This window comes from Macrobrachium rosenbergii, chromosome 22, assembly GCF_040412425.1.
Source record: "Macrobrachium rosenbergii isolate ZJJX-2024 chromosome 22, ASM4041242v1, whole genome shotgun sequence".
NCBI classification, from domain to species: domain Eukaryota; kingdom Metazoa; phylum Arthropoda; class Malacostraca; order Decapoda; family Palaemonidae; genus Macrobrachium; species Macrobrachium rosenbergii.
Window position 1 is genome coordinate 4,492,010 of NC_089762.1, and position 26,119 is coordinate 4,518,128.

A 26,119-nucleotide genomic window follows, 5' to 3' on the forward strand; every position below is an offset into this window, starting at 1 on the left:
AATGGTTCATTAAAATAAGAGGAACTTGGTTATCGCAGGTGGTTACTAGAGCTTACATTGCTTGTGCTTGTTACTGCAACAGTAGGGAACCCCCTCGCCTTGCACAGCCATGTTTGCTTGTTTCGGGTTAAGAGCTAAACACAAGAGGCTGTCCCCAGCTCAGTCTGAAGTCGAGCTTTGCGCGCCCCTCAATGGAACAGGACCCCGCTCCCCGTGTCACCGTGCGCCCACGCCTCACGGCACGCCTTTGCCTAAAAGGGCGTCCTTCAGGAGGAAGAAAAAGCGGCCCTCGGATGCTGAGAACCACGTCGAATGTGAGTATAGCCGGAGAGCGTGAGTGTGACTCATTATTATTGCTTTGGTGTCAAGTTTTTATTTTGCGAATTTGTCCGTGTTTTTTTAAAAGTCAGAGAAACGGTTCAAACAGGTAATGAGGGAAAGGTCTCTGCTGCAAAGCAAGGGCTACAAGAATGCTTTCTGAAAAAGAGGTTTGCATTTTGAGTGTTTTGAAAAAAGGCTTTCATTTTGAATGACTGAATCTGAACTTAATAGTTTCTGTTTGAATGACTGAATCTGAACTAAATAGTTTCTGTTGGAATGACTGAATCTGAACTAAATAGTTTCTGTTTGAATGACTGAATCTGAACTTAATAGTTTTTGTTTGAATGACTGAATCTGAACTTAATAGTTTTTATTTGATTGACTGAATTTGAACTTAATAGTTTCTGTTTGACTGACTGAATCTGAACTAAGTAGTTTCTGTTTGAATCACTGAATCTGAACTTAATAGTTTTTGTTTGAGTGATTGAATCTGAACTAAATAGTTTCTGTTTTGAATGATTTAATCTGAACTTAATAGTTTCTGTTTGAATGACTGAATCTGAACTTAATAGTTCCTGTTGAAATGATTGAATCTGAACTAAATAGATTCTGTTTGAATGACTGAATCTGAACATAATAGTTTCTGTTGGAATGACTGAGTCTGAACTAAATAATTTCTGTTGGAATGATTGAATCTGAACTTAATAGTTTCTGTTTGAATGACTGAACCTGAACTTTATAGTTACTGTTTGAATGCCTGAATCTGAACTAAATAGTTTCTGCTGGAATGATTGACTCTTAATAGTTTCTGTTTGAATGACTGAATCTGAAATAGTTTCTGTTTGAATGATTGAATCTGAACGTAATAGTTCTGTTTGAATGACAGAACCTGAACATAAACCTAGAGATTTTCCTAGCAATATTCGTTATGCCACATTTCGTCAGGATTGCTCAAGTTTCAGAGCTGGTAGAAAGCGCTTGACAATTCAGTTTAGTGTAAAGAACGAGATTCACTCGCAGCCGGAAATGGCGCTGTAGGCATAAGCTGCTTATGGAGGATAATAAATGTCCATTGGATCTTGGGAATGGGATTGGGATTTTTCTTTGCCTATTCAGAGGCCTCTATCTCTCTCTCTCTCCTCCCAGGGATCACACATGGTAGGAGGTATCCTATGGCTTCATCACGTGTCTGTTTATATACGTGCCCCTTCCTTCTGGTTGGGTGTTCGTTCACCTGTCGAGCGTGACAGGTGTTGATGACAGAAGCCCCCTCCCTCTCGAGGTTCCTGTAGAATCGCTGTAGTTTCAACTCTTGAATATAGAGGCCGATGTTTTTAGCAGTGGCGCCTGTGTGTCTGAAGGTTTTTGTCAATTATAATTGATCAGTAAGTTCTTCCCTAAACAATAATTATCTGCTGTTGCTCAAGAGTTGAATTGTAATTATTTAATGTTGCTCAAGAGCTGAAAATATCCAGCATTTGCTTTTTATTCCTGATTAAATTTATAATGCAGAAATATGCCGTATCAGTATAATTGCCTGAAAGTTACTATGTACCCCTCATTTGTAGGTTTTCAATGAGTCTCTCTCTCTCTCTCTCTCTCTCTCTCTCTCTCTCTCTCTCTCTCTCTCTCTCTCTCTCTCTCTCTCTCTCTCTCATTTGTTACTTTAGTCCAATCAGAGTGCGGCCTAAAAGGATGAAAGAACATTTTCAGCATTACCAGTGGGCAGTGATAATTGTATTTCGTTTATATTTCTTTTTCTTTTTCTCGTTAGTGGTTATGGGCGTTTAGCGGCCTAAAGATAATTGCATTATAATTTTGTTCCATTAAAAGAAAAAAAGAACATTCCTCCAGAAACCATGTTTTCTTAGCTGCCCAGTTTCTGTAAAAATGGAAACAAATCTCATCCTTCTATACCAGAGTTTTGCCTCTGTGAGTGAGTGATTCAGTATCAGTTGATTACTTGTCAATAACAGATGCGCTTATTTTCTTGGATTGATTGCTTCGCAAATTTAGATATCACTCGAGGAGAGAGAGGAGAGAGAGAGAGAGAGAGAGAGAGAGAGAGAGAGAGAGAGAGAGAGAGAGAGAATGCGATACGAAGTGTCGTCTTCGATGGTATTGTTTGTGGCAGAGTCTGCTACTAGTCAAGGTCGGTGTCGGATTGCATGTGGGTTGATCACCATCGGGATTCCTTTCGTCGGGAACGCGCGTTGATTCATCTGCCAGCTATAATGGCCTCCCCCCCCACCCCCAATCCCCAGCCTTTGAAGTGATCACTTCCGAAAAATTAAATAAAAAAAAAAGGGGGGAAGCTGTGATTGCCCTTGTGTAACACGAGACGTTTGTTTGACATAACTTAATTAGGATTCGAATGTCGTTTATTTTCTAGAACATTTAGTATTGAATATTATTGTCAGTTTTTACCTAATTTGAAAGCAATTAAATTATAGAAAAGTTAAGCCCCAAAGGAGACACTAATGATCTCGTTATGTCTCCAAGGTGCTCCATAATCTTTGGTGGTGTTCCGTTGGAATTTAAACTGAAATTATAGATTGGTATATATTAGGTGGAAGTTTTAAAAACAAGGAGAAAGAGAGGTACTCAGTGTGGACAGATTGCCTGTTATTTCTTGGTCAGTGAATGTATTTCACTAGCTTAATCTAACTTCTGTGAAGTCTGTACCTGCGACTCATACACATATACATACATACATACATACATACATACATACATACATACATACATACATACATACATACATACATACATACATACATACATACATACATATATATATATATATATATATATATATATATATATATATATATATGTATATATATAATGATCGAAGGGAAGACCCCAATGTGGTTATGATGTAATCACATTATCATCCACTCGCAACACCTGTAGGGAGACAAGTGTTCTTGTGTATTTTCATTGTAACATTTACTTATTTTGTGTTCACGTTGTACATGAATATGAAGGAGAATTTCCAGCTTCAAATTCTTCCTTTTTATTGAAATGCTGTTCCTAGGTTGTGGTGTATATCAGATATTGTTTATTTGCTAGTTTTCTATAAAATCTTAGGTGGTGAGCAAAGTTTAGTGAAACGTAATAGGTAGCCTTTCGTGACCCCTTTTCATGGGTAAAAATAGAATCAGATTATGCACATTGGCACTCCGAAGGTGTCTGTATCTCCCTGCATCTCCTGTCGAAGTGCTTCGTAATCCGTGGAATTGTTACAGAGGATTAGTGGGGGATCTTGAAGCGTGGGCTGTGATTGGCTGAGGAATGCCCAATTAACCACTGGATCGTGACCTCGTTTGTATGTAATCTACATTTGAATATTTGTGCGATATTTCCTCTCTAGATCAGTAATGAATCAGGTTCAAATGAGAAGTTGCGTCTTAGTAAATAGTGCTTTGAATTGGAAGGCATGACACTTGTTCAGCATTTCTGCGGTCGAGAAAAGTAGGCATAAAATTGATCTCTGTAGTGTCATATTGAATGCTAATTGAAAAGACAGTGTTATTTCTGTTTTGTATATAACAGTGGAAGTGCTTACACGCTCTTCGTTAATATACTATAAGACATACCTGTAGATTTCTTAATCTGTTAGCATGCAAATGCGATTGTACAACAAACCGTAACCATATTGACGAAATGGAACCACACTTCTAGTGCGTAGGTAAACTTGTTATTGCAGAGTGTTGTTGCATGAATAATGCTAACATTTGCTCAGCTGCATTGGCAATATTTTGTAAGTTAGAGGATTGTGTCTGAAACCTGTTTGCCTTCTTTTCAATGGTTTGGGTAAGTTTGAATTGCAAATCGAATTTCTTTAATGTTTATCTGCCTCCTGGAAGTTAATTTCGTTGGTTTACGACAACAAAACATAAAAGGAGAAAGAGAACGGGAAGAGAAAAGGTTCAGAGAATTTGTCTCTCGTTTCATCTGAGGTAATTTATTATCCTTCAGTACAGCAGATGCATGTATAAATAGCAGTGACGGTATTTATTCAAATCCGCTGCTTTGCGGCGCGATGTTTCGATTAGATAACCTGGTTCCGTAAATAGCGAGATTGATTTATATTGCGTTAAAGTGCTTACGTATGCCCAGGTGGAAAAGATTCATGTATTTATTAATGGAGACGGGTGGGTTTTTATGTTTCACCTATAGACTAAATATATCCTTTTGAAATATAGTTAAAGAGTTCGTTAATTGTTTTCTGCTTAATATTTGACTAATGCGTTTGGTCTTCTCTGTTATGTTAGTAGTAAGTTTTACGTTCTGAAAGTAGGGGATGAATGTTGATTTGTAAAAAAAAAAAAACTTTACATAAAATGCTAGATTGTTTGACGTGTTTCAATGGTCCAATCTACATCATAGACAAATATCTGTCCTTTCAATTTGCATTTATATTACATCTGCCCTATTTGAGATTGTCTCGGTATGTCACTCTTTATGTGTATATATATTTGTGTTCACATGTAAAGGAAATTACATTTACGTTTTGTATATTAATTTTACAATGTTTGCTGAGGAGTAACTGTGTTACAATCTCGGCAGAATCTCGATCTTTGTTTTACCACGTTTCTTTAAAGGTGTCCGCACGGGATAACTAAGTTTCACAATAACGGATTCGATTGTTTATGTTTATGTGAACTGCTCTTCAAATGCTTCACCGAACATTGATCGCCTGAGGACGTGTGGGCATTCTGCGTTCCGGAGAGCCGCTGTGTAAGTTCGTGTCCTAGAAGCAACACTTCAAAGGTATGCTAATGTTCGTCAGAGGCGCTGCTGGTTGCAGACGCGGCCTGCAGTCATTCGAGTAACAGAAAGCCGTCGTTGCGTTGTTTCTGGTCTCATTCTCTAGAAATAATTTGTGCAGTGAAAGGCAAAGTTTGCTTTCTGTCTGTGCTTGCTCTCCTCGCCTCCATTCAAGATTCAGCTTTGTTTTTTGGCAGCCGTTGCATTCCGTGCATGTGCGTCGGAGGAGTCTCAGGGTCAAGGCTATGGTGAGGAGATAACAGCAGCAGAAATCAATACTCAACTTGGGCTGCAGAATCCCGGTCTTCCGCTGACATCATATTAGAACTTTCTCCCGCATCTGTGTCTGGGGTGGTCTTGGGGTTGGTGGTTAATTGAAGCTTTGCTCATTTCTAGCAGTCCAAAACCATATTTATTCATTGAGCTTCTACACATGATCAGATTTTAGGGTTACAGGAAAAATTAGGAGGAGAAAGCCTCAGCACTAAAACTGTTAAATGTGTAAATCCAGCCAATTAGAACCTAAGTCATTTTGCTATTATTTTAGAAGAGGATTCCAGTGTCCTTTTAGTTCTTACCGAAAATTGAAATATAAACCCACGTTTTTATATTGATAGGACATTTTTCTTGCATACTTGTCGCAATAATTCCTTACGATCATTTAAGATCATTGATTGGTATATCGTGAATTCATGTCATTTAAAAATTCTAATATCGGACTCTGAAAGGAATCCGCGATTAAAGTTAAGTATATCTTAGTTTAACCAGACCACTGAGCTGATTAACAGCTCTCCTAGGGCTGGCCCGAAGGATTAGATTTATTTTTACGTGGCTAAGAACCAATTGGTTACCTAGCAACGGGACCTACAGCTTATTGTGGAATCCGAACCACATTGTAGCGAGAAATTAATTTCTATCACCAGAAACAAACTCCTCTTGTTCTTCACTGGCCGGTCGGAGATTCGAACTCGCGACCAACAGAGTGGTAGCTGAGAACGGAACCCGCTCACCAGCGAAGAACTAAATCATTAGGTAGTCAGTAATATTGATTGTGATTTAAATCTGTAAAATTCACGAAATACGAGAGAATTTATTGTTGGTTTTCCCATCGTCATCAGACTTAACGATTTGCAGCTTTCACCTCCAAGCCATTCTAATCCTTCCCTGTTTTTCAGGTTATTCAATACATTATTCGTTTTGTATTATCTTATATATTTTAAATTTTAAATTATATATATATATATATATATATATATATATATATATATAATTTATATATATATATAATTTATATTAATTTTATCACATACACAGTTATTCTGTGCATTAGAAGAATTACTAAAAGGACCTCATTCAAACTGGATGGTATCAAGTGGAGTATTTATTCAGAAAAAGTTACAAGCTTTCTTGGACAAACAGTCCTCATTATCAAGTATCCGTACATTAGATACCATCCAGTTTGAATGAAGTCATTATGCTACAAACGTCCTTTAATATCCAATTCACTCTACCTCGGAAATAATATATTTTCATATATGTTACCGAAGGGAATTTTTTAGTTGATAATAAGTTCGTCGTCCCGTGGGCTCGAACCAACGAAAGACAAGAGGACTCAGGCCAACACATATATATATATATATATATATATATATATATATATATATATATATATATATATATATATATATATATATATATATTATATATATATATATATTATATATATATATATTATATATATATATATATATATATATATATATATATATATATATATATATATATATATATATATATATATATATATATATATATATATATATATATATATATATATATATATATATATATATATATATATATATATATATCTATTAAAAGCAATGTGATTAATGACAATTTATCTAGTTGTAATATTCGTTCCGGTGAAAACAGTGCAACCAAGGAACGTGTCACGTAAATATAGGGCCGTTTTGAACATCTTCGTTCAAGTGAAATTATGTTAAAGGACACTCGGCATACCCTATGCCGAGCCTGCTCTTGGTTTGACTCTCTCATCTCGACCAGGATCCCATACATACACAGACGTTAGCTTCGATTAATGTTTGCTTGGAGCCGACCTAGATAGACTTTTTCTTTTTCCCCATTTACTTTTTCTTTCATTTTATGGCTGTGAGTCATACCGGCCATGTCAGTAAGGCCAGATGTGGAGAAGGTTCTATTTGTGGAATAGGAGTGTAGCAACGGGCGTCATAGATGGGTGTGCTACAAGTTCCTCGTCTCCGATAATCTTTTTCTTGTCTACATTGCTCCGTAGGGAGGTTAGTGCCGCCAGTGCACCTCTCGCTGTGCACTGCAGCCATTACTGAAGGTTCTTTGCAGCGTCCTTTTGGTCCCTAGCTGCAACCCCTTTCATTCCTTTTACTGCACGTCCGTTCGTATTCTCTTCCTTCCATCTCACTTTCCACCCTCTCCTGACAATTCTGTCCTGAAATGGAAGACCGCAGTGTCTGCAAAAATACAAAACTGAGAAAAATAGTAGATACTGCAAATTTCCCTTGCGTTATTGCTGATTTTGCAGATACTGCAAATGGGACCCCTAAATACTCATGGAAAGCATTGAAGAATCATTCTGGAACTGCAGTAACTTGTGTATTAGTGTTTCACGAGCCCAATAGGTGGCATATCTCAATTTCGAAAGTTTTGCAGATACTGCAGTTTTCCATTTTAGGGAAAATTTGTTTCCTAGTGCAGCTGCGAGGCTTTCCTCCTGTTACGCCTCTCAAATCTCTCTCATTGTCAGTTTCCGTTTCAGCGCCGAATGACCTCATAGGTCCCAGCGCTCGGCCTTCTGTTCTGCAGTCTACGCTGCGCTGAGGTATTTGTGTCGTCGTTCTTCAGGTTTCTCAGTAGTTACTAGAAATCAATATGCCGCCACCCCTAAGTTCAAGACGAGTCCGCTTATAAAAGCTGTACGAATAGAATTGCCAACGTCCCGGTCAGCGTTCTGCTGAAGTGAGAGAAAGCGGAGTGGAGCGGCATTTATACACCTTAAATCATTTCATCAGAGAGGTCGGAAACCCGCAGACTGAAACCCATTCAGGAAAAGATGACGATGGTAATGTTGACGATAATGGTGATGGCCTGACCCCGCGACTCAGGAGGTCACTGGGTCATCAACTACTTGAGGATTTCGGGGTCGTGGTGGCATCTTCTAATAATAGCTGCTGCTCTTCTCTTTTTTTATTGCTTTGTAAGACACCCCAGGCAAAATTTGGAGTGTTTCCTCCGCCCAGGGTACATAGTCTCGCTTCCTGTTACCTACAGTGCAGCAGCATAATTCGTTTGTATGAGACTGTCATCTTTAAAGGTAAAGTTTACGCAATGTGTGTTTTGAAATGTATGAAGTTGCAGTAGTTTATTTCTTCTTTCTTGCTCCTCTGGTGTCTGTCTCTCGAGGTGTTCTCTGCTTTCAAGTATGTCTGTCACCTGATGAGGTCTTCATATTTTTTTACCGTTTCTCTAAAATTAATTCCTATATTTTACAGCTGAGAATAACATTTTCATGTCTTAACTCTTATCTCTTTTGTGTGTGTGTGTGTGTGTGTGTGTGTGTGTGTGTGTGTGTGTGTGTGTGTGTGTGTGTGATCTGGAAACGTCGTTGTGTCCTATAATTTATATCGAGTCGGAATCAGATTTCATTCAGATCGTCTTTCCGTCCTGTCTTTAATTCAGGGTTAATGTCTGACGACACTGGGAGTCTGAATTTAAGCAATGATTTTTGTACCCGCTCGGAACGCGCGTGTGCAAAAAAAAAAAAAAAAAAAAGACATCTCTTTGTTCTCCCAGGGGCGACGGGCCCCCTTGTCTCCAACCCGAACTGTTTATAAACAAAGCCATATGCTGTTCCATCTTCGCTGAAACGCTTCCTTGAAAACGTGAATTCCAAAGGATCATTACCTGGTAAATTGTATCCTGCTGGTAGGCTTAAAATAGTGTAGTCGCTGGGAAAGTGAATGACACCTCGAGTAGGCTTAAGGCCCAGAACTTCTTTGTACCTTTCAAGGTAAAAAATTAATGCGGTCAGCAGTTTGCTTAGATAATTTTTCAACTTCTGCTGCTGCTGCTGCACGGAATGAGTTTTTCAGATTCGAGGTAATTTAAGTAAACTTACGAGAACGCGATAACACTGATGTAGGTGTTCTGAGCTTAACTCGTATTTAAGAAAACCTGCCGAAAAAATTCATCTAATTTTAGACATGATTGGTTTTTTCGTTTAGTGCAGACTCTGGGTTCGGCTTGGGCCCTTGTTATCGCTGTTTACTCGAAAAGTGTAAACAGAAGGGTGGAATATGAACAGAGCGTGCGGAAAGATTATTTGTGGGGAAACACGTCTCGAACCTGTGTATTTTTACTGCCGAAGGAAGTTGTTCGGATAAAAGAAAAAAGAAAGGGGGTGAGGGGAAGGTTTGTGTTGCTGGCGTATCTTCCAACGAAGGGTAGAGATACTGAGAGCTTCGTGTTTCTAACACTATGTAAGGAACTCGCTTAAAATTGCCTATGATTATGTTAATAAGCACTTACTGTCCACCCGAGGACAGGACATTAACTTCGTCCCTCGGTGCGTAAGCTAAGGTATTGTTGTTTTGGCTGATATATTTATTTATTTTGTTTCTTTACGCTTTCGAAATAAAATCATGGCTTATAATTTTATATAATTTTGTGGGGTCACGCATACTCCATATTTAATGTTGATTCGTATCAGGTTCTGATTCGTATAGCATTTAGGATGGGAGAAGGACTCAGAATAGATGAAGAAAGGTAGCATAGTGGGAAAAAAAGTCCGGGAGGAGACTATGGAAGCCGTGGTTGGAATGAATGAAGGGATTGTTGAGCCACTTCTCCTATACGGAAGTAAAATGTGGATGTTGGATATGAATGGCAGAAAAAAAAAGTTAAAGCAGTTGAAGTGTCTGTGTAGTGTATGCAGTGAAAGAAGAACTAAAAGTGAGAATTGTAGGCATTGGTAGAAGGTTGGTTAGGTGAAAGAATAAGTCATTCGCTTTAAAATGCTTTGGTCGCGAGGAACGAGTCTGTGAAAGGTATACAATTCGGAAGTGTTACGAGAGAGGAGGAGATGAAGACCTATTATAGAAGGTGCTCCAGAGAGGGAATGAAAAAGGTATTGAAAGGAAGTATCCTAGTATCCAAGTAACCAAGAACGTGCGTGTAAGGTAGAAGTGAATGTCATGTATTTGTGGGGCTCAAGAGTTGCTGATGAGCCTTTTTGTGTAGGAGTATGATGCATATAAACTGTGGATGTTTTCAGCACGGATGATTCATCCACGATTCAGCAGTTAAAGTTAGAATGTCGCTGTGACCTTTTTTTTTTTTAACTATCTGGTAGCTGCTTAATATTAGAAAAAATATTTATAAATAGATGTTGAGAAGTAAGACCTATGTGCTTGTGTACAAAGTACTGCATATCTGAACTTACATTTCCCCTAAAAGCTCTGATGATAAAGGATATCTTATTACCCAGTATTTTTTACCACCCTTAAAATTAACTACAGAATAAGGTTTGTTTCAACAATAAACCCACAGTTATTCCAAACGTTCTTATATATATATATATATATATATATATATATATATATATATATATATATATATATATATATATATATATATATATATATATATATATATATATATACATATATTATATATATATATATATATATATATATATATATATATATATATATATATATATATATATATATATATATATATATATATATATATATAACTTTATCACATACACAATTGTTCTGTGCATTAGTAGAATTACTAAAAGGACCTCATTCAAACTGGATGGTATCTAACGGAGTTTTTTATTCAGGAAAAGTTACAAGCTTTCTTGGACAAACAGTCCACATTATCAAGTATCTGTACCAGTTTGAATGAGGTCCTTTTTTTAATATATATATATATTATATAATATATGTATATATTATATGTGTATGTGTGTGTATGCATGCTTGTTTATGCGGACAGAGAGAGAGAGAGAGAGAGAGAGAACCGGATTGAAGTCCCAGCTGAAGTAGAGAAAGCAGGTTTTAAGTACCGTATGTCAAGAAAGACAAGCCAAAAGAGAAGAAAAGTTGGGTCAGACAGACTTGATAGAGAGTTTCGGCTGCCTCAACACGAAAGACTTCGCCTGTGGAAGAATTGCGTGCATTGCAGAGGTGTTGCTTGAAGTCCCTCTTATGTGGAGGTGAATTTCGCCTGAGCAAGTGGGCATGCGGTTGTTTCATTGATTGCCTTTTATTGATTCTCAACTGCACTGCCGTTGCTCATGTTGTTGCTACGTTGGCTCTGCTGTTGTTCTGGTTGGTGAGTGTTCAACTGCAGTTTTGTTCACGCAGGAATTTTGTGTGGGTTGAACTGCAAGATATTTTGATTGAAGCCATAACAGGGCATTGCTGATTATGGGTTTATCGTCCTGATTTTGTGACAATAAAGGAAGGCATTTGCTTCGCGCACCAAGACAGTGCGGTCTGATTTAAAGGTCTGGCTGCTAGATGATTCGTTATTAGCCTATATTAGTAGGCTAAATATACACAGAAACTAGGCTTTGCCAGAGAAGTGGGTTATTGAAAGAAGGTACCAAAAAAACCGTAATGAGATGAACCGGCGATTACAGGTTCATCCGAATTGTAAAGAAATGAATACGCAAAAATTTACATTGGTATTCGATATCATTTGCAAGCGTTACGGAGAGAATAGTGATGCATTGCTATCAATGCTATTCTCATCTCGCTCTTGTAGTACTTGGATTCGTCTTTTCATGTCAAGGTATACAGATAGCCTACGTGTTTGTTTGCATGGAGGTGTCACTGCGTCTGTTTTATCGTAGACTTTTGTATAGAGGACCAGACACAGCCAATGAATCCTCTTTGGTAAACCAAATTGTATTTTATATTATTTAAAAAGTTTTCTTGAAAGTAATACCTTATCAAAAATGACGTGTACGTTATACATACATAGAGACACATATATTACATATATATATACACATATACTGTGTGTATGTGGTTGTGTGTGTGTGTCTGTGTGTGTGTGTGTAATGCTTGTGGTTTGGTTCATAGCATGTTAGCTGGAGGTGGGGGGGCTTCTATGGCAGTATCATCGTAGCAGTACTGTATACAATAGTCAGATTTCCGGAAGTCAGATTACCACCACCTCTACCACATTATTTTCTCTCTCTCTCTCTCTCTCTCTCTCTCTCTCTCTCTCTCTCTCTCTCTCTCTCTCTCTCTCTCTCTCTCATTCACAATAATGTGCCGTACCCAAATTATTTATGGACCTTTAAAGGCAAGAGCAAAAAATTTTACTTAGTATGATTATATGTAATCTTGTAATTGCTTCCTATTATTATTATTATTATTACAGCAGCTTTTGCTCTTGTTTTTAATACTGTTACGGTCATGGTGTGATACTTAAGCAGCGTATAGTTCTTCGATAAAATTGTTTTTTTATGTTTAGTGATATTGGTTAATGTAGGTGTATGAAACAATAAATTTTCCCCTACCACTAGTGCTTGACGTGATGTGACATACACTTAAACCAACATCCGTATCTTGACACTACGGTAGTGAGGTGAGAAACCAAAGTAGTAGTTGATTTCCCCGTGTAGCGTCTCTTGTTATCCTGTCCACATCAGTGGATTCTCGTTTTTCTATTTCTTACAGGGCCTCAACTGTTGAGAAGCACATTAGCACCATGTCCTCAGATTAATAATTTTTTTATCCAGTACATACTCAATATTCGTATCCATGGAGAAATCATTATTAAACACACACATATATATATATATGTATATGTATATATATATATATATATATATATATATATATATATATATATATATATATATATATATATATATATTAACCTATATGTATAACTGAATCACGAAAATATATTAACATATATACATTAGCCTCGTAAAATAAGTCTAATCCTTCGGGCCAGCCCTAGGAGAGCTGTTAATCAGCTCAGTGGTCTGGTTAAACTAAGGTATACTTTAACGTACTTTTCCTATCGAATCATTTCTAAGAAGTATTGTGAGCTCCGTAAAGAAGAATGTACCCACCATCTCTTTGCGCCCTTGACACATTTGCCGTGGGTTTTATTTTCAACCCACAATAAGCACATATTGTTAATTTCGGTAAATGGAGTCTCCTTTCCTTTGATAAGAGAAACATATAAGCTGATGATACATTGCTCAAGGCTTAAATCAGAGGTATTGTGTTCGAGTCAACACGTGTAATAGAAGGCTTTTGCTGAAACAGAAAATAGTCTCTCTCTCTCTCTCTCTCTCTCTCTCTCTCTCTCTCTCTCTCTCTCTCTCTCTCTCTCTCTCTCTCTCTCTCTCTCTCTCACCTTGAATTGACATTTAGACATAGCCTACTCATCACAGGAGTTTGTAATTGTTCGAATACTAGGTTACTTTTTTCTGGTCTAAAACGAACATTTTTGGTCTGCCACATCAGCTATATAAATTCTGTCACTGTTAATTTCAAGAACGACTCCTGTAGGCTTACGTAACCTTTCCTAGCTGTTCCTTTCACATTTACGTTGAAAATGTATAAGATAAGTTAATGCTACTTTGTAAAGAAAGAAAAACTAAGTAGCTCTAAAGGATATTTTTTCAGCAAAAGTATTTCCTCTTCACTGGCCACGTCCACTGACATTCGGCAAAAGGCAAAAGGGTAGTGTTGATGTCGATGCATTTAGCAGTAATTAAACCCAATACCAGTATGGACGTCTCATGGATATTGTGTGTCAGACCGTAATTGGTGGTGTACGAATGTACTCCAAGGTTGTCGTGTCATTTAGTTCTCGCCTGGTGGCGATTCGAAGCCATATTTGCCTCATATCTTTTTTATTTTATTCCGAAAAGCTTAAGTGAGTAGTCTGGCTGACCTAACTCCCGCTCGTCAACCAGCCGCATCAACCACCCAACAACCCGCCTCACCCGTTTTTCCAGGCCCGGTACCTCAACCCGAGAGAGACCTCCTTCTTTGCCCCATAACCTGTTCTTCCGTGAAGCTGATTTTCCCTATATCGTTATCTGGTGCATTGTTCCAGATTTCCAATTTGGAAACTTGGTCGCTGGATTCTTACGGGAACTCTTACTTGGTTGCATGGGTATTCTTCAATAATATCAAGTCCGTGTGTTCTTGGCGAAAACGGCGTGTGTGTGTATTAACTAGGCATTTAAGTCGAGACTTCTTTAGGCGTACCGTGTTTCCAAATTTGGCAAGTGCAGGCCATGTTTCTCTCTCTCTCTCTCTCTCTCTCTCTCTCTCTCTCTCTCTCTCTCTCTCTCTCTCTCCTACTCATTAGCTTGACTCCTGTTCAATCCACAGTGCTATCAGCACGTTTTAAGTTTTCAAAGTTGCTTTGTAATTCGTTACCATCAATGGAAAAGGCTGTCTCAAGTTCTTGAAGATTTCTCTTTAACCTACTTTTTAACCGTCGTCTTTGGTGCCTTCTTTAAATCATTAGAGAAATCATGGTGCATTTCGTGCTGTCTGAAGAAAGTCTCATCGATGAATTGCAAAAAAAAAAAATTGAACGCTTTCTTTTAGGGACTTAATCGATGCGTTGCTGTGCGCTCATTTTATCAAGGCGAAGTGCAAGCCTTTCCCAAGAGTTCCTTCCTGGAGGCTATGTCTGGAAGGAGGGAGGGATGGTGACCTCTGCTGGAAAAACCTGCCAGCTTCTTTTGTCGCCAGCAAGTCTGACGACTGCTAATCGCTCGCTTCAATCTTTTTCCCGCGGTTTAGAGCAAGTGTTTCGTTGCTCGTCCTCGGTAATATTTTATTTTTATTTGCATTTGCATTCTGACTTCTTATTTGGAGTGCTTTTCGGTATATTTCCTCTTTGATATTTGATTTTATCGCGTTCATTTCATTTGTTGATGGTCCATATTAATTTTTTTGTGCATTACTTCTGCTTAAATAACCTTGAATAAAACAAAGTGCGGTTTTGACTCTCGATAGTATTTGAATACCAGTAACAAATCTTGGCCTCGAAGTGCCGTGAAAATTACTATTTGACCTAAGCTCATTATTAACCGTAAATTACTGTACAGTTTGACACATGAATAAAATTGGCATTTGAGAAGGGGTTAAGCCCTGTACTAAAGTCTTAAGATAATTTCCAAGACAAACGACTGGAAAGTTATGGCACTGAACGTGTGCTGTCATGGAATTTCAAGGGATGCAGAAGTTAGAATATTAGTAGAAAAATTCCATGTATTCCGGCCTCTTGGGTAATAAAAAAAATACAGCTGATAAATAAGATTAATTTATCGAAAAAATATAACTCAATTACAGTCTCTTAAGAAAAAGTGATAACTGCGCCCGGTGGTAAGTTAACCTTTAGCCTATGTTATGAAAATCTACCGTTTGATTTTCCTGTCAAGTTAATTCCATGAACATTCTCTCTCTCTCTCTCTCTCTCTCTCTCTCTCTCTCTCTCTCTCTCTCTCTCTCCTTGTATGCATGTCTGTATGTATGTATTCCATGAACATTCTCTCTCTCTCTCTCTCTCTCTCTCTCTCCTTGTATGTATGTATGTGTGTGTGTTTGTTAATTGTATATAGCTGGGTTAATGTTGAACAAAGAGGAATTTTGCCACAAACACATCGTAATGTTGCATGGTAGTTAGTGTATCTTAGATTTAAAAAAAAAAATCTCCGATCTCATGAGACAGTATAAAAGTACCTTGTTGTTTTATAGACAAATCTTTTGCCTTGCCTTGTATATATGAGTACGAATAGGTCATCTTGATTTCTCTTATTTGTCATGTATGTCTAGTCGTCAAAGAAATGACTCCTGATGTATTCTCTCTCTCTCTCTCTCTCTCTCTCTCTCTCTCTCTCTCTCTCTCTCTCTCTCTCTCACCTAAACGTTCTTCCTGATATGGCGAGCTGGTGCCCGTGGATAGCGAGTACCTTATTCAGTCCAACTAATGCTCGGTCTTAGTACACGCTGAATGCTAATAGGCGCGTAGGTTTTACGTCTTTCAGGTCTCTCGCAGCAGACTTCCTGATCTTTTAACTACCTACTATGTCTACTTTAGGGCAGATGGGTTAGTGGACCGATCGAAGTCTGAAGGAATCTTCCATCATCAAGTTGCTATAATAAGGGAGAGCGTCTAGGCTATGGTTGTGTGCGATGTGGTACTGTTTGGGCTTCAGTTAGCGCCCGTATATCTCTTCCATGAAAGCGCACTTTTGCAAGGCGGAGGTTTAAGTCCGTCACAGTCGTTGATTTCTTTTCATAGGCGCCGTTCTCTCTCTCTCTCTCTCTCTCTCTCTCTCTCTCTCTCTCTCTCTCTCTCTCTCTCTCTCTCCTTGTCTTCTGGTGGTTTTCTCTGACCCACATCCATTTTGTTGACGTGAGACTCGAAGAGAATTCATTCTCAAATCTTATTTTTCGTTTTCTGTTTACAATTTCTAAATGTGAATGATTAAAAATCTCCATTGAATGTCCTCTAAAAGCGAGTTCGTGTTTGCGCTCTTAAAATGCATCATCAGTTATTCTTACCCGGAGTGTGAAATGCGTGGAATGATCACTTGGATAGAAGTGAAATGCAGTGAAAGCAATTGAAAATTGCCGTTTGCTTTGTATTTCTTCCATCATCACTCGCGCTCTTTAGCTTAGGAAGTCAATTACAGGCAAAGAAACGTGCTGGCTTTCACGGTCAAATATTTATATGGCGTCTTGTTACGGCAAAACAGATTTTTTATCTTATTATTTGCAAAAAAAAAAAAATTTCTATTAACGTGTCATTATCCAATAAAAACCTTCTGATAAACAACTAGTTAATTATGGATTAACCATGGCGTGTCGCTGGTTCCAAACAATTGACTTGTGATGACAAGTGATATTCTCAGAGAACAATTTGCTGGGGAAGAATTCCATTAAAAAAAGAATAAGAGATGAACCAAGTAATGCGCTGTGTGTGTGTGTGTGTGTGTGTGTGTGTGTGTGTGTGGTGGGGAGGGAGGAAGGGAATGGCGGGGGCGGGGGGGGCGATGCTCGATCCATCTCTACGCAGGCACCTTTTTTTAGTTGCTTATTTTTTCTGTGTTCTGCCTATACGGCCATAAGCGCGAGGGTGAAGCGTATATGGTCCTCAAGGTTGAATTTTACGATCGTTGGATCTCCCTGCCGTCTCCTGGTGAGGCGGCGGCGGCGGCGGTGGTGGTGGTGGTAGTCAAGAGGGTTGAAGTGGTTCTCAGATACTGCGGATTTCGATGCTGTGTTTTTAGTTCTCAGTTGTACTGTCTTTTCTTTCTGTAGCTGTCAATTGCACCGATGGCTGTGTCTCTGATGTGGTAAATGGCAGTTGTGTTGTTTGAAGTGAAACTCTCTCTCTCTCTCTCTCTCTCTCTCTCTCTCTCTCTCTCTCTCTCTCTCTCTCTCTCTGCAAGATTGTACGTTAAGATCTTTTAGATTTGCTATCACAAAAGTTTTCTAAGAATCATAGAAACCCCCTCTAATAACTCCTCTGAAAATCAGTGAATGAAGACGCCTTTGATTTCATTAAGAATGCTAATAATTTTTTACATGAAATTTACGTCTGGACGCATTCATTCATTAGCGCTTACAGTAAAGTTTTGCTAGTTATAATCTCTGACGTGGTTCTTAACTTTTAGTCCCGATGCAGCAGTAGTTTAGAAAAGTTAGCAAACATTGCGACAGGACTTAAATATTGGAGGTGCTTTCCTTCCAAGTAAGTTTTTTTTTTTTTACAGTAAGTCAAAACTTGTTCAAGTTTTTTTATTCGTTTGTTTTTTTTTACAATCTGAGTCAAGACTTGTTTAAGTTCTTTTGCAGTCAAAGTCAAGACTTGTTCTCGTTCGCATACGCGATTTCCTATAAGGTTAGGCTTGTTGTTTCCTTTTAAGCCGAAAATATATCATTGTGGCCCGTAACCTCTGCTGTCTTGTGTAACAAGCAGACGGGAATGTGAAGAGTGTTAACACGGAAACCTCCTCTGCTTGAGCTTATCGGTCCCTCTGGGACGATTGTTTAATCTCGTAGTCAAAGGTTGACCCCAGAAGGAGAATACATTAGCATAAAGTTCTTTCGTAAGAGAAGAGGAGATAATAGAACTAGGGTTTGGAAGATTAGCTGATAAGTCTTCGGATGCTCCTCTTAGAATGGAAACACGCTGGGAAGAAACAGAGGAATCCAACTGGATTTTACAGTGTTTTGATGGTAGTTAGAGGCAATGTTTTAGGTGGGAATAATTCTCTTTACAGCCTTCAAACTTGTACACTAATATGTCATTTGTGCATAAACAGTTTTCATGTGCGTGATATGTAATAATGTACTAATCAGTATGTGTGATCGTGCGAACATACGCTATCACTTTAATGTTGTTATTCAGAATGAGGATACGAGTTAATGATCTGAATCCCAAGGTAATATACTAATTAAGAATTTACTGAACCGAGAGATTTTCTGTACCTTGAAGAAAATCACCGACAGATTTTAATTTTGCCTTCATAGATGTTTCATCACCCAATTTCCTGGATTTTAGAGTTGTTGCAGATGTTATAAAGCGAATGTTGCAGATGTTATAAAGCGAATATTATTTCTTGCCCATCGAGTAGAATAATATACTCGTACTGCAATAATAACGAACAGCTTTCTTATCAAGACAAATGACCAAAGTTGATTTCAGGTGAAAAACTGAGACAGGGCGAACCGCAAAGAGGTCATTGAAGGAGAGAGCGAGTCGCTCGTGGCTTTTATGTGATAACAAAGAATGGGACCCTGATAATTTTGGAATGGGGCGTGAGACTGATGTCTGCCTTATTTGGAAAGGAGACCAAAAGAACAGATATTCTTCCTCTGTCTATGAAACTTTTTCAGTCGTATTCTTCTTGCCTTTAGGTTGTCGGAAACTTTCAAGGTTTCTGTGAAACACCAGACTTTCGACAGTTTTTTCTTTCCTCTGTTGTGATTTTGTGAATTGATAATTAGGTATTTGCAAGTATTTTGGAAGCCTTCTGTCACCCTGAATAGATGTATGGGTGTGTGTGTGTGTGTGTGTGTGTGTGTGTGTGTGTGTATATATATATATATATATATATATATATATATATATATATATATATATATATATATACACACATAGCCCACACACACATTTATGCATGCATACGTAAGCACAATTTTTAGAGATATTATGACAACAGAGAAAAAAAAATCTTCCATTAAGAAGCTGGCCTTCAGATTACAGAAATTGCGTCTTAGGGATAAATGCAACTGCAACTAATGTCGTGTGTTTATGAGGAGGTGCATTCGTTGGACCTGGCGTGTGGGTGTGTGGGCTGTTCGCGACGGGTCCCCGGGGAGTGGAAGGGGTTTGGTCGAGGGTAAGATAGAAGAAGAAGAAGAAGAAGCAGAAGAAAAAGAAGAGGAGGAGTGGGTGTGGAAAGTCGCGAAGAGGAACCGAATCTATATAAAGTGGTGACGAAACATGTCTGACATTTTCTTCGCATTAACCCCGAAAGGCAACTTCGAGCCAGGCTCATTACTTTGCTTGAGTCTCTGCAGTTCACGGCTTCTTGATTTTCTCTTTTCTCGTTAATGTTGTCGGGGGACCTGGTTTGCAACGGGGGTTTCTTGTCGGCGATGGTGACCTTCTCTTTTCCTGGTTTTTCCCTACACACCAGCGTGAAGAATTACTAACGATAAGCAGGATTACTTTCCAGAATATCAGTACTCAGGTTTTTATGCGCACGAATTGGTTGCTTTTATTTTGCTGCTGAACATCTTTTGATAGTTTTGGTAATTTGTCAGAGTCCCACGGCAAGATTGTGCTAAATAGAAACCAAGATTTTCTATTTTGTATTTTTATTGTACCGGGGATTTAAACAAGTGTTTCAACCCCTGTAATTAGAGCACCGCTGGATTTGGTACACACGATTGAGATACAACGCTCGTCGTTGCTGCTGGCGCAGATTTCAGGAGCTGCAGGTGGAGAAAATCTAGTGGATCTCGGAGTTTCTTTCGCTGTTTCACTGTTTTCTCAGTAGCCTCAGGTCACTTCAGCCCCGGTAATATATTTCCAGCAAGTCCCGATCTGCTCTTAATAATTGAGTTTTGTTCCTCGAAAGTTTTATTTTTCGCAGGAAGTTTTCACCTTTTCATGAGGCTTTTGGAGAGTTACTGAATTTCAATTGCCTGGGGGATATTTAACTGTATTAATTGGTAATTTCGAATTGTGTACTGGCTCTTGCTCCTCGTAAAGGAAAATCTAACGGGATATTGTCTGGTTGGAGGTGACCGCCACAATAGTGGAAGTTTTGGGTGGTTGGTAGAGATGGGTTTGGGGGGAGACCGGCGACTGAGTGTAAGGGTGGCTGGGTGGCGGCGGCGGCGGCGGCGGCGGTGGGGGCGGGGCATTAAACAACGGGCAACGACGTAGCTGTGCCCTTAGGAAGAAGTTCCGTGTGCCCAGGTTGCCGTTAAGCCAAGTTCTCCCCGGTCACAGTTGAGTACTGTGTGTGTGTGTATGTGATTGTTATTATTCATACTCAGGCATATAATACACACTGAAGTAACAGGTAAACGTATATTTAGGAAAGATGCTGAGTAATGCTTTTGATAAATGTATTTTTTTTAACTAGCTTAACTTTCCTGTACTGGGTTTTTCAACTAGCTTAACTTTCCTGTACTGGTTTTTACCGGTTTTTTCAACTAGCTTAACTTTCCTGTACTGGTTTTTTCAAACTAGGGTAACTTTTCTGTACTGGGTACAGTACAGAAGGTACCTGCACTACATAATTCCATGCACATCCGACTTGGTCTACTTTTCTTGGGATTCCTGAGCCGGCATTCCTTGCCATATAGGTTGCTTGAATACGTGATGGGATGCAAATGCTTTCATAGGAATTCCATCATTTGGTATTGCAGTCGTGGATTTTTGCTTTTAATTTTCCTCATTATCAGACACGGATTTCTGAATCTGTACGCAGATGTTCTCGGCTTTTAAATTTTCCTCAGTTCTCTACTCCTTTCTCTATTTTTTCTTCGGTAGTAACTTGTAAAAAACAGTCATTCAAGCTCGAATTTTCTTTTCGAATTAAGTCTCCTAAATTAATGAGGGGACATGTCTCGTCCCATGAATAGCGTCTTCTTTACTATTGGGACACCACGTGTGGAAACGCTGGCATAAGAAGAAGAGGTTTCTCCTTTATTGGGGCCTGCGAGCGCTAGAAAATGTAAAACTTTCCGGAAGGCGGCTGTGGGAAACGCGTTATCACCGAAGATCTACGCCTTGTGAAAGTGTCGCTCTGTCGTTTGTTTCCCAAGTGTCGCTGTGAGGTAATGTGTCGTGAGTGTTTCGCTTTCTTTCGTTATCTCTCGAGATTATCTCTTTGTGCGGGGCTCTTATCGGTTCCGTTTTATATCGCCGCGTTTTGTAATAATTATACCATTTGGAAATCCGTTTTACTTTCTAAGTTTGTCTATATTGCCAGGCTTAAAGGAGTTAAGTGACATACATGTACGAAAGAGAGCTCAAGCTGCGACTAATGATCTCATATTAAAAAAAGACAAATGACATGCGGTATAATTATATCCATGGCTTTCCTTCAAGCTTTAGAAGCCGTTGCAAATCTTTCTCAATTTTTCCGCCGAAAGCTGGTCTACAGGCAACCCGAAAGCTTGCGGCAGATTTCCCGCCATTATAACCTGTGTGTGTGTGTGTCTGTCTGTATGTGTGTGTGAACATTCAACATGTGGTACCCCCTGAGGGATGATTTGGATGTTGATGGAGTTGGGGGGGCTGGGGAGACCTCGGCAAGGCAACCCCTGCCTTGGGCACAAAGGAAATGAGGCTGGTTTTCCTTCGCCATAGGGGAAAACATGTGCTCTCTGGAAGCCGGACCCCTTAAGGTCTGCTGCCTCCCCACATGCTTTTTGCTACTCTTGTTACCTGGGAGTTGTGTTATAATGCAAACGCAGCTAAAGTTCAATGCATTATTCGTAAAAGCCACTGGAACTCGTCGTTTCGAACTTTCCCCTCAGTCTTCAACCTTCCAGGCGTGAATGTCAGTGGATCAGTGACGTCTTCAATTTTAGATAGAGTAAATCATTGTTCTGGTTAATTGCTCCCTCACCCACCAACCCCCACCCACCCACCCACCCGCCAGCCACGTCCGCTGCTTCGTATCTCTAGAACAATAAGCTGTTAAAGTCGAAGACTCGAGAAGAGGAAGTTCTTCCGATCATTTGGGAGGATGGAAGGCCGCGTCATGACCGTATTTCGGATAGGGTTACCCCAGGACCACGGCACCCAGTGTGTGGGTCCAGGGGTTACCGGAAGTAGTATTGTGGGTTAATGTGTATCAGAGCGTGTTCGTATAAAACACTGAGTACACTGGAGAACGGTGATTTGTAACAAGGAAGATAATTTTGGACACGTTATTTTTTTTATGAAATCCACATGTAAAGACGAGAAATCTCGTACTGCTGATGTGATTCGCTCTCAGGGGAGTAAATAAACTAAAAATCTACAAAGTCAGATTCATTCTGATTAAACACAATTTTTGGCTAACAGTTCTGTTAAGGGCCTGTGTATATCATCTCCCGCAATAGATGATATCAGCATATGTTTCTTCTTATTGTTTCCATACAATTATATTTTCTTTTATTGGTACAAAAGATACTCATTTTCTGGAAGGTGAGCAAAAGTTCACACACACACACACACACACACACACACACACTATATAGCGTAAGTGTACACAAGAAAATAAGCCTGCTAAATGAACCTCGTAGAGCACAAAATTCTCTCTACCAGCGTTTTGTAAGATTTTTAAACCCATTTATCTGAGCCATAGGTAGCCGTTAACTGCCGTGGGAATAACATGAACACCGTTTTGTGTCCCCGCCTTGCCCCTCGGGTGAAATGCCAAGCATTCTTTGCTGAGGAGAAAAACAACCATCGGCGTCGTCCAGTGATAATCTACTTGAGATCTTGAATACCAAGTGACTTTTAGTAGGCTTTCATTTGTGATTCTTCACTTGCACGATATTAGGTTTCAGTACATTTGGTTTTTATGTTTGGTTGTCTTTCGAGATGTGTCTGGGATTTGTATAAAAAAAAAGCAAAGCCTCACAAATTTACCTTCAAAGAGATGGCAACAAGTCAAAGAATGGTCTGGCCCATGTCTTGATTTTATGTGTAAGTAAATTATAAAATAGATATTCAAAAGAACCAAACTGCACACTTGTTGGCACGCGTATGTATGCCGCACGCATATTAAGATAAAAACTTGACGTATTTTAAGTTAATTTTCTTTGCATAGTGGAGCCTAAAAACTCATAATTATTTTATTACTGGTGCTCTGTCTAGAACACGATTGGTAAACATAAAAAGCTAAATATCAGTAACTGAAGTGAGATAAATACCTGTTAGTTGTACAAAAGAGTAGAGTAACGTGTAAAGATGGATACAGTTAAAGGGTTAGCATACGGGAAGTCGAGTCTCTTGTTATATGAATTAGTGAAGGGTACGGACCACATTCCGTGTTGTTATGAGAAGTGACGAGACACTACAGCCAAAATGTGGAATCACCTTTCTAATTGAGAAATTGCACCAGCGATTTTCGTCGACTTCAGTTCGAGTGTGTGTGTTCAACTTTGTCAATATCATTACGGTTTATTTGTTGATAAGAATGACTAGCCTTTATCAATTATAGCTTTATGAATTACAGAAAGTTTCCTTAAGTCATAAGATACTTTCTGTAAAATTTAGGAAATATTTCAAATACTGGAGATCAATAAATTCATCGTCATGCATAATTTGATAAAGTAAAGTACTTCCGTACAGCATGGCGGAAAAAACACTTGCTGAAATATTATAGGACCTTTCTCTAATGGGTTCTTGTTTTGGGGGACGTTTTTTGCCCGTGACCTTGGGAGCAGTGAGACGCAAAGCCAAGAGCTCTAAGCTTGTTTATCCCATTGCGTCACAGTTTGCTTATTGACATCATTCTCGCTGTTGTGTTTGTTTTTGTACAGATTGACGGTCACGATTGGAAGGTTTTTGTATATATTGCTTTTATACTGTGTGTGAGACGTGGCAGTCAGGGAATTATTTTGTTGTTCGGGAAATTAATATTTTGTTCCATTATTTACTGAAGCTTGACCTCCATGTTTTGAATCGAGCTGTTGTTTCATGTGACTCGTGGGTAGTAATTTACATTAGCGTAGAATATTTTGTTTGTATGTATGTATATTCCATGTGTGTGTGTGTATGTATGTATATGTATATGTGTGTATATATATATATATATATATATATATATATATATATATATATATATATATATATATATATATATATATATATATATATATATATATATATATATATATATATATATATATATATATATATATATATATATATAATATATATACATATATATATATATATATATATATATATATATATATATATATATATATGTGTATATATATATATATATATATATGTATATATATATATATACATATATACATACACACACATACACACATACATACATATTCCGTAAACTTGTGTAATTCTCATGGGACTGAAAAACTCCTTTCCTTTGCAGACCCGGTGAAGGCAGCGCGCCCAGGAGGACCGACAAGCGGGGGGCCGCGCGGGCCGCACCTTGGCGGGCATGGCGGCGGCAACGGAGGCGCCCCGGGGCAGCAGGAGCGGCAGCAGCACCCGGTGCCGCACGCCGAACAGCTACGCCGCCTGGATGCCGAGCTGACGGCGAGGGCGACCGAGCTGAAGGTGGCACGGACGGAGAAGGACCTCGTCGAGAGGAGAGTCGAAGCTCTGACCGTCCTCATTCACCATCTCACCAATCACGTGAGTCGATCTCGTGGAGTCTCGTACTTCGGCTATTATTATTATTATTATTATTATTATTATTATTATTATTATTATTATTATTCATAGAAATGTCATGATAGCATGTGTCAATTAAATGGTGAACACGTCGACATTGGTGTAGATGTAACTATATGTATTTTAGAAATATATATACAAAAGTGAGCTTTGAGCTTTCGAGAACCTGCTCGAGTCTCCTTCTCAGGCGAGCAGGTTCTCGAAATATATATATATATATATATATATATATATATATATATATATATATATATATATATATATATATATATATATATATATATATATATATATATATGAATATATATATTTGCATCTACACCACTGTCGATTTCTTCGTTATTATTATTGTTGTTGTTGTTGTTGTTTTAAAAAGAGATATTTTGATATATTGTCTAGATTGTAAAAAATTAGCAAACGGATTTAATCATAACAGTAAACACCGCTATTGGTGGTTGTTGAATGCTGACGATCATTACCACTTATATAGAAATGCTCCACCTCACCTCGAGGACTTTCAGAAATTAGAAGAATTAATTTTACACGGCGCCTCTTTTGCCCTTCTGACCCCTCGGTAATGTCAGAGGTAAAAGCTCGGTTTCCCTGTAACGTCCTGCTGACATCATCCCCAAAAGCAGAACGGCAGAACGGCGCAGAGGGATGGCAAGTGAAAACTGCCCTCTCCTCTGTCTTGCTCGTATGGGATGCCCTCATTCTCCAGTCAGTCAGGTGTTCGAAGTTGGTTCATGCCTATTTTACTTGTTCTCTCTCTCACACACACACACACACACACACACACACACACACCGTTCCTACTTATTGTAAATTCGAGAAATTTCTCTTGGAGGTTTTTCATAAAATAACCTTCATACGGATTGAACGACTCAGGATAAAATAAATTTATGAACAATAATTGAAGCCGGTTCAAACACGTGTATTGTAATGCATCATATGTAGGAATTCATTGTCTGTGTAAAGGTCTACGTAATTGGTTTTCTACCTC

At 38.6% G+C, this 26,119-nt stretch overlaps 1 protein-coding gene across 30 annotated transcripts in view; it reads left to right on the plus strand.

Moving 5' to 3' along the window:
- Window positions 1–26,119, plus strand: part of LOC136850546 (CAP-Gly domain-containing linker protein 1-like) — a 673,714-nt gene that overhangs the window by 623,386 nt on the left and 24,209 nt on the right. For all 30 annotated transcript variants that reach the window (XR_010856646.1, XR_010856647.1, XM_067124161.1 and 27 more), the window contains one exon: window positions 24,812–25,077. Coding sequence is in view for 28 of the 30 variants with exons in the window: in XM_067124161.1 (XP_066980262.1) it covers window positions 24,812–25,077 (266 nt within the window). In the remaining 2 variants the exon portion in view is untranslated. The remainder of the gene's footprint in view (window positions 1–24,811; window positions 25,078–26,119) is intronic.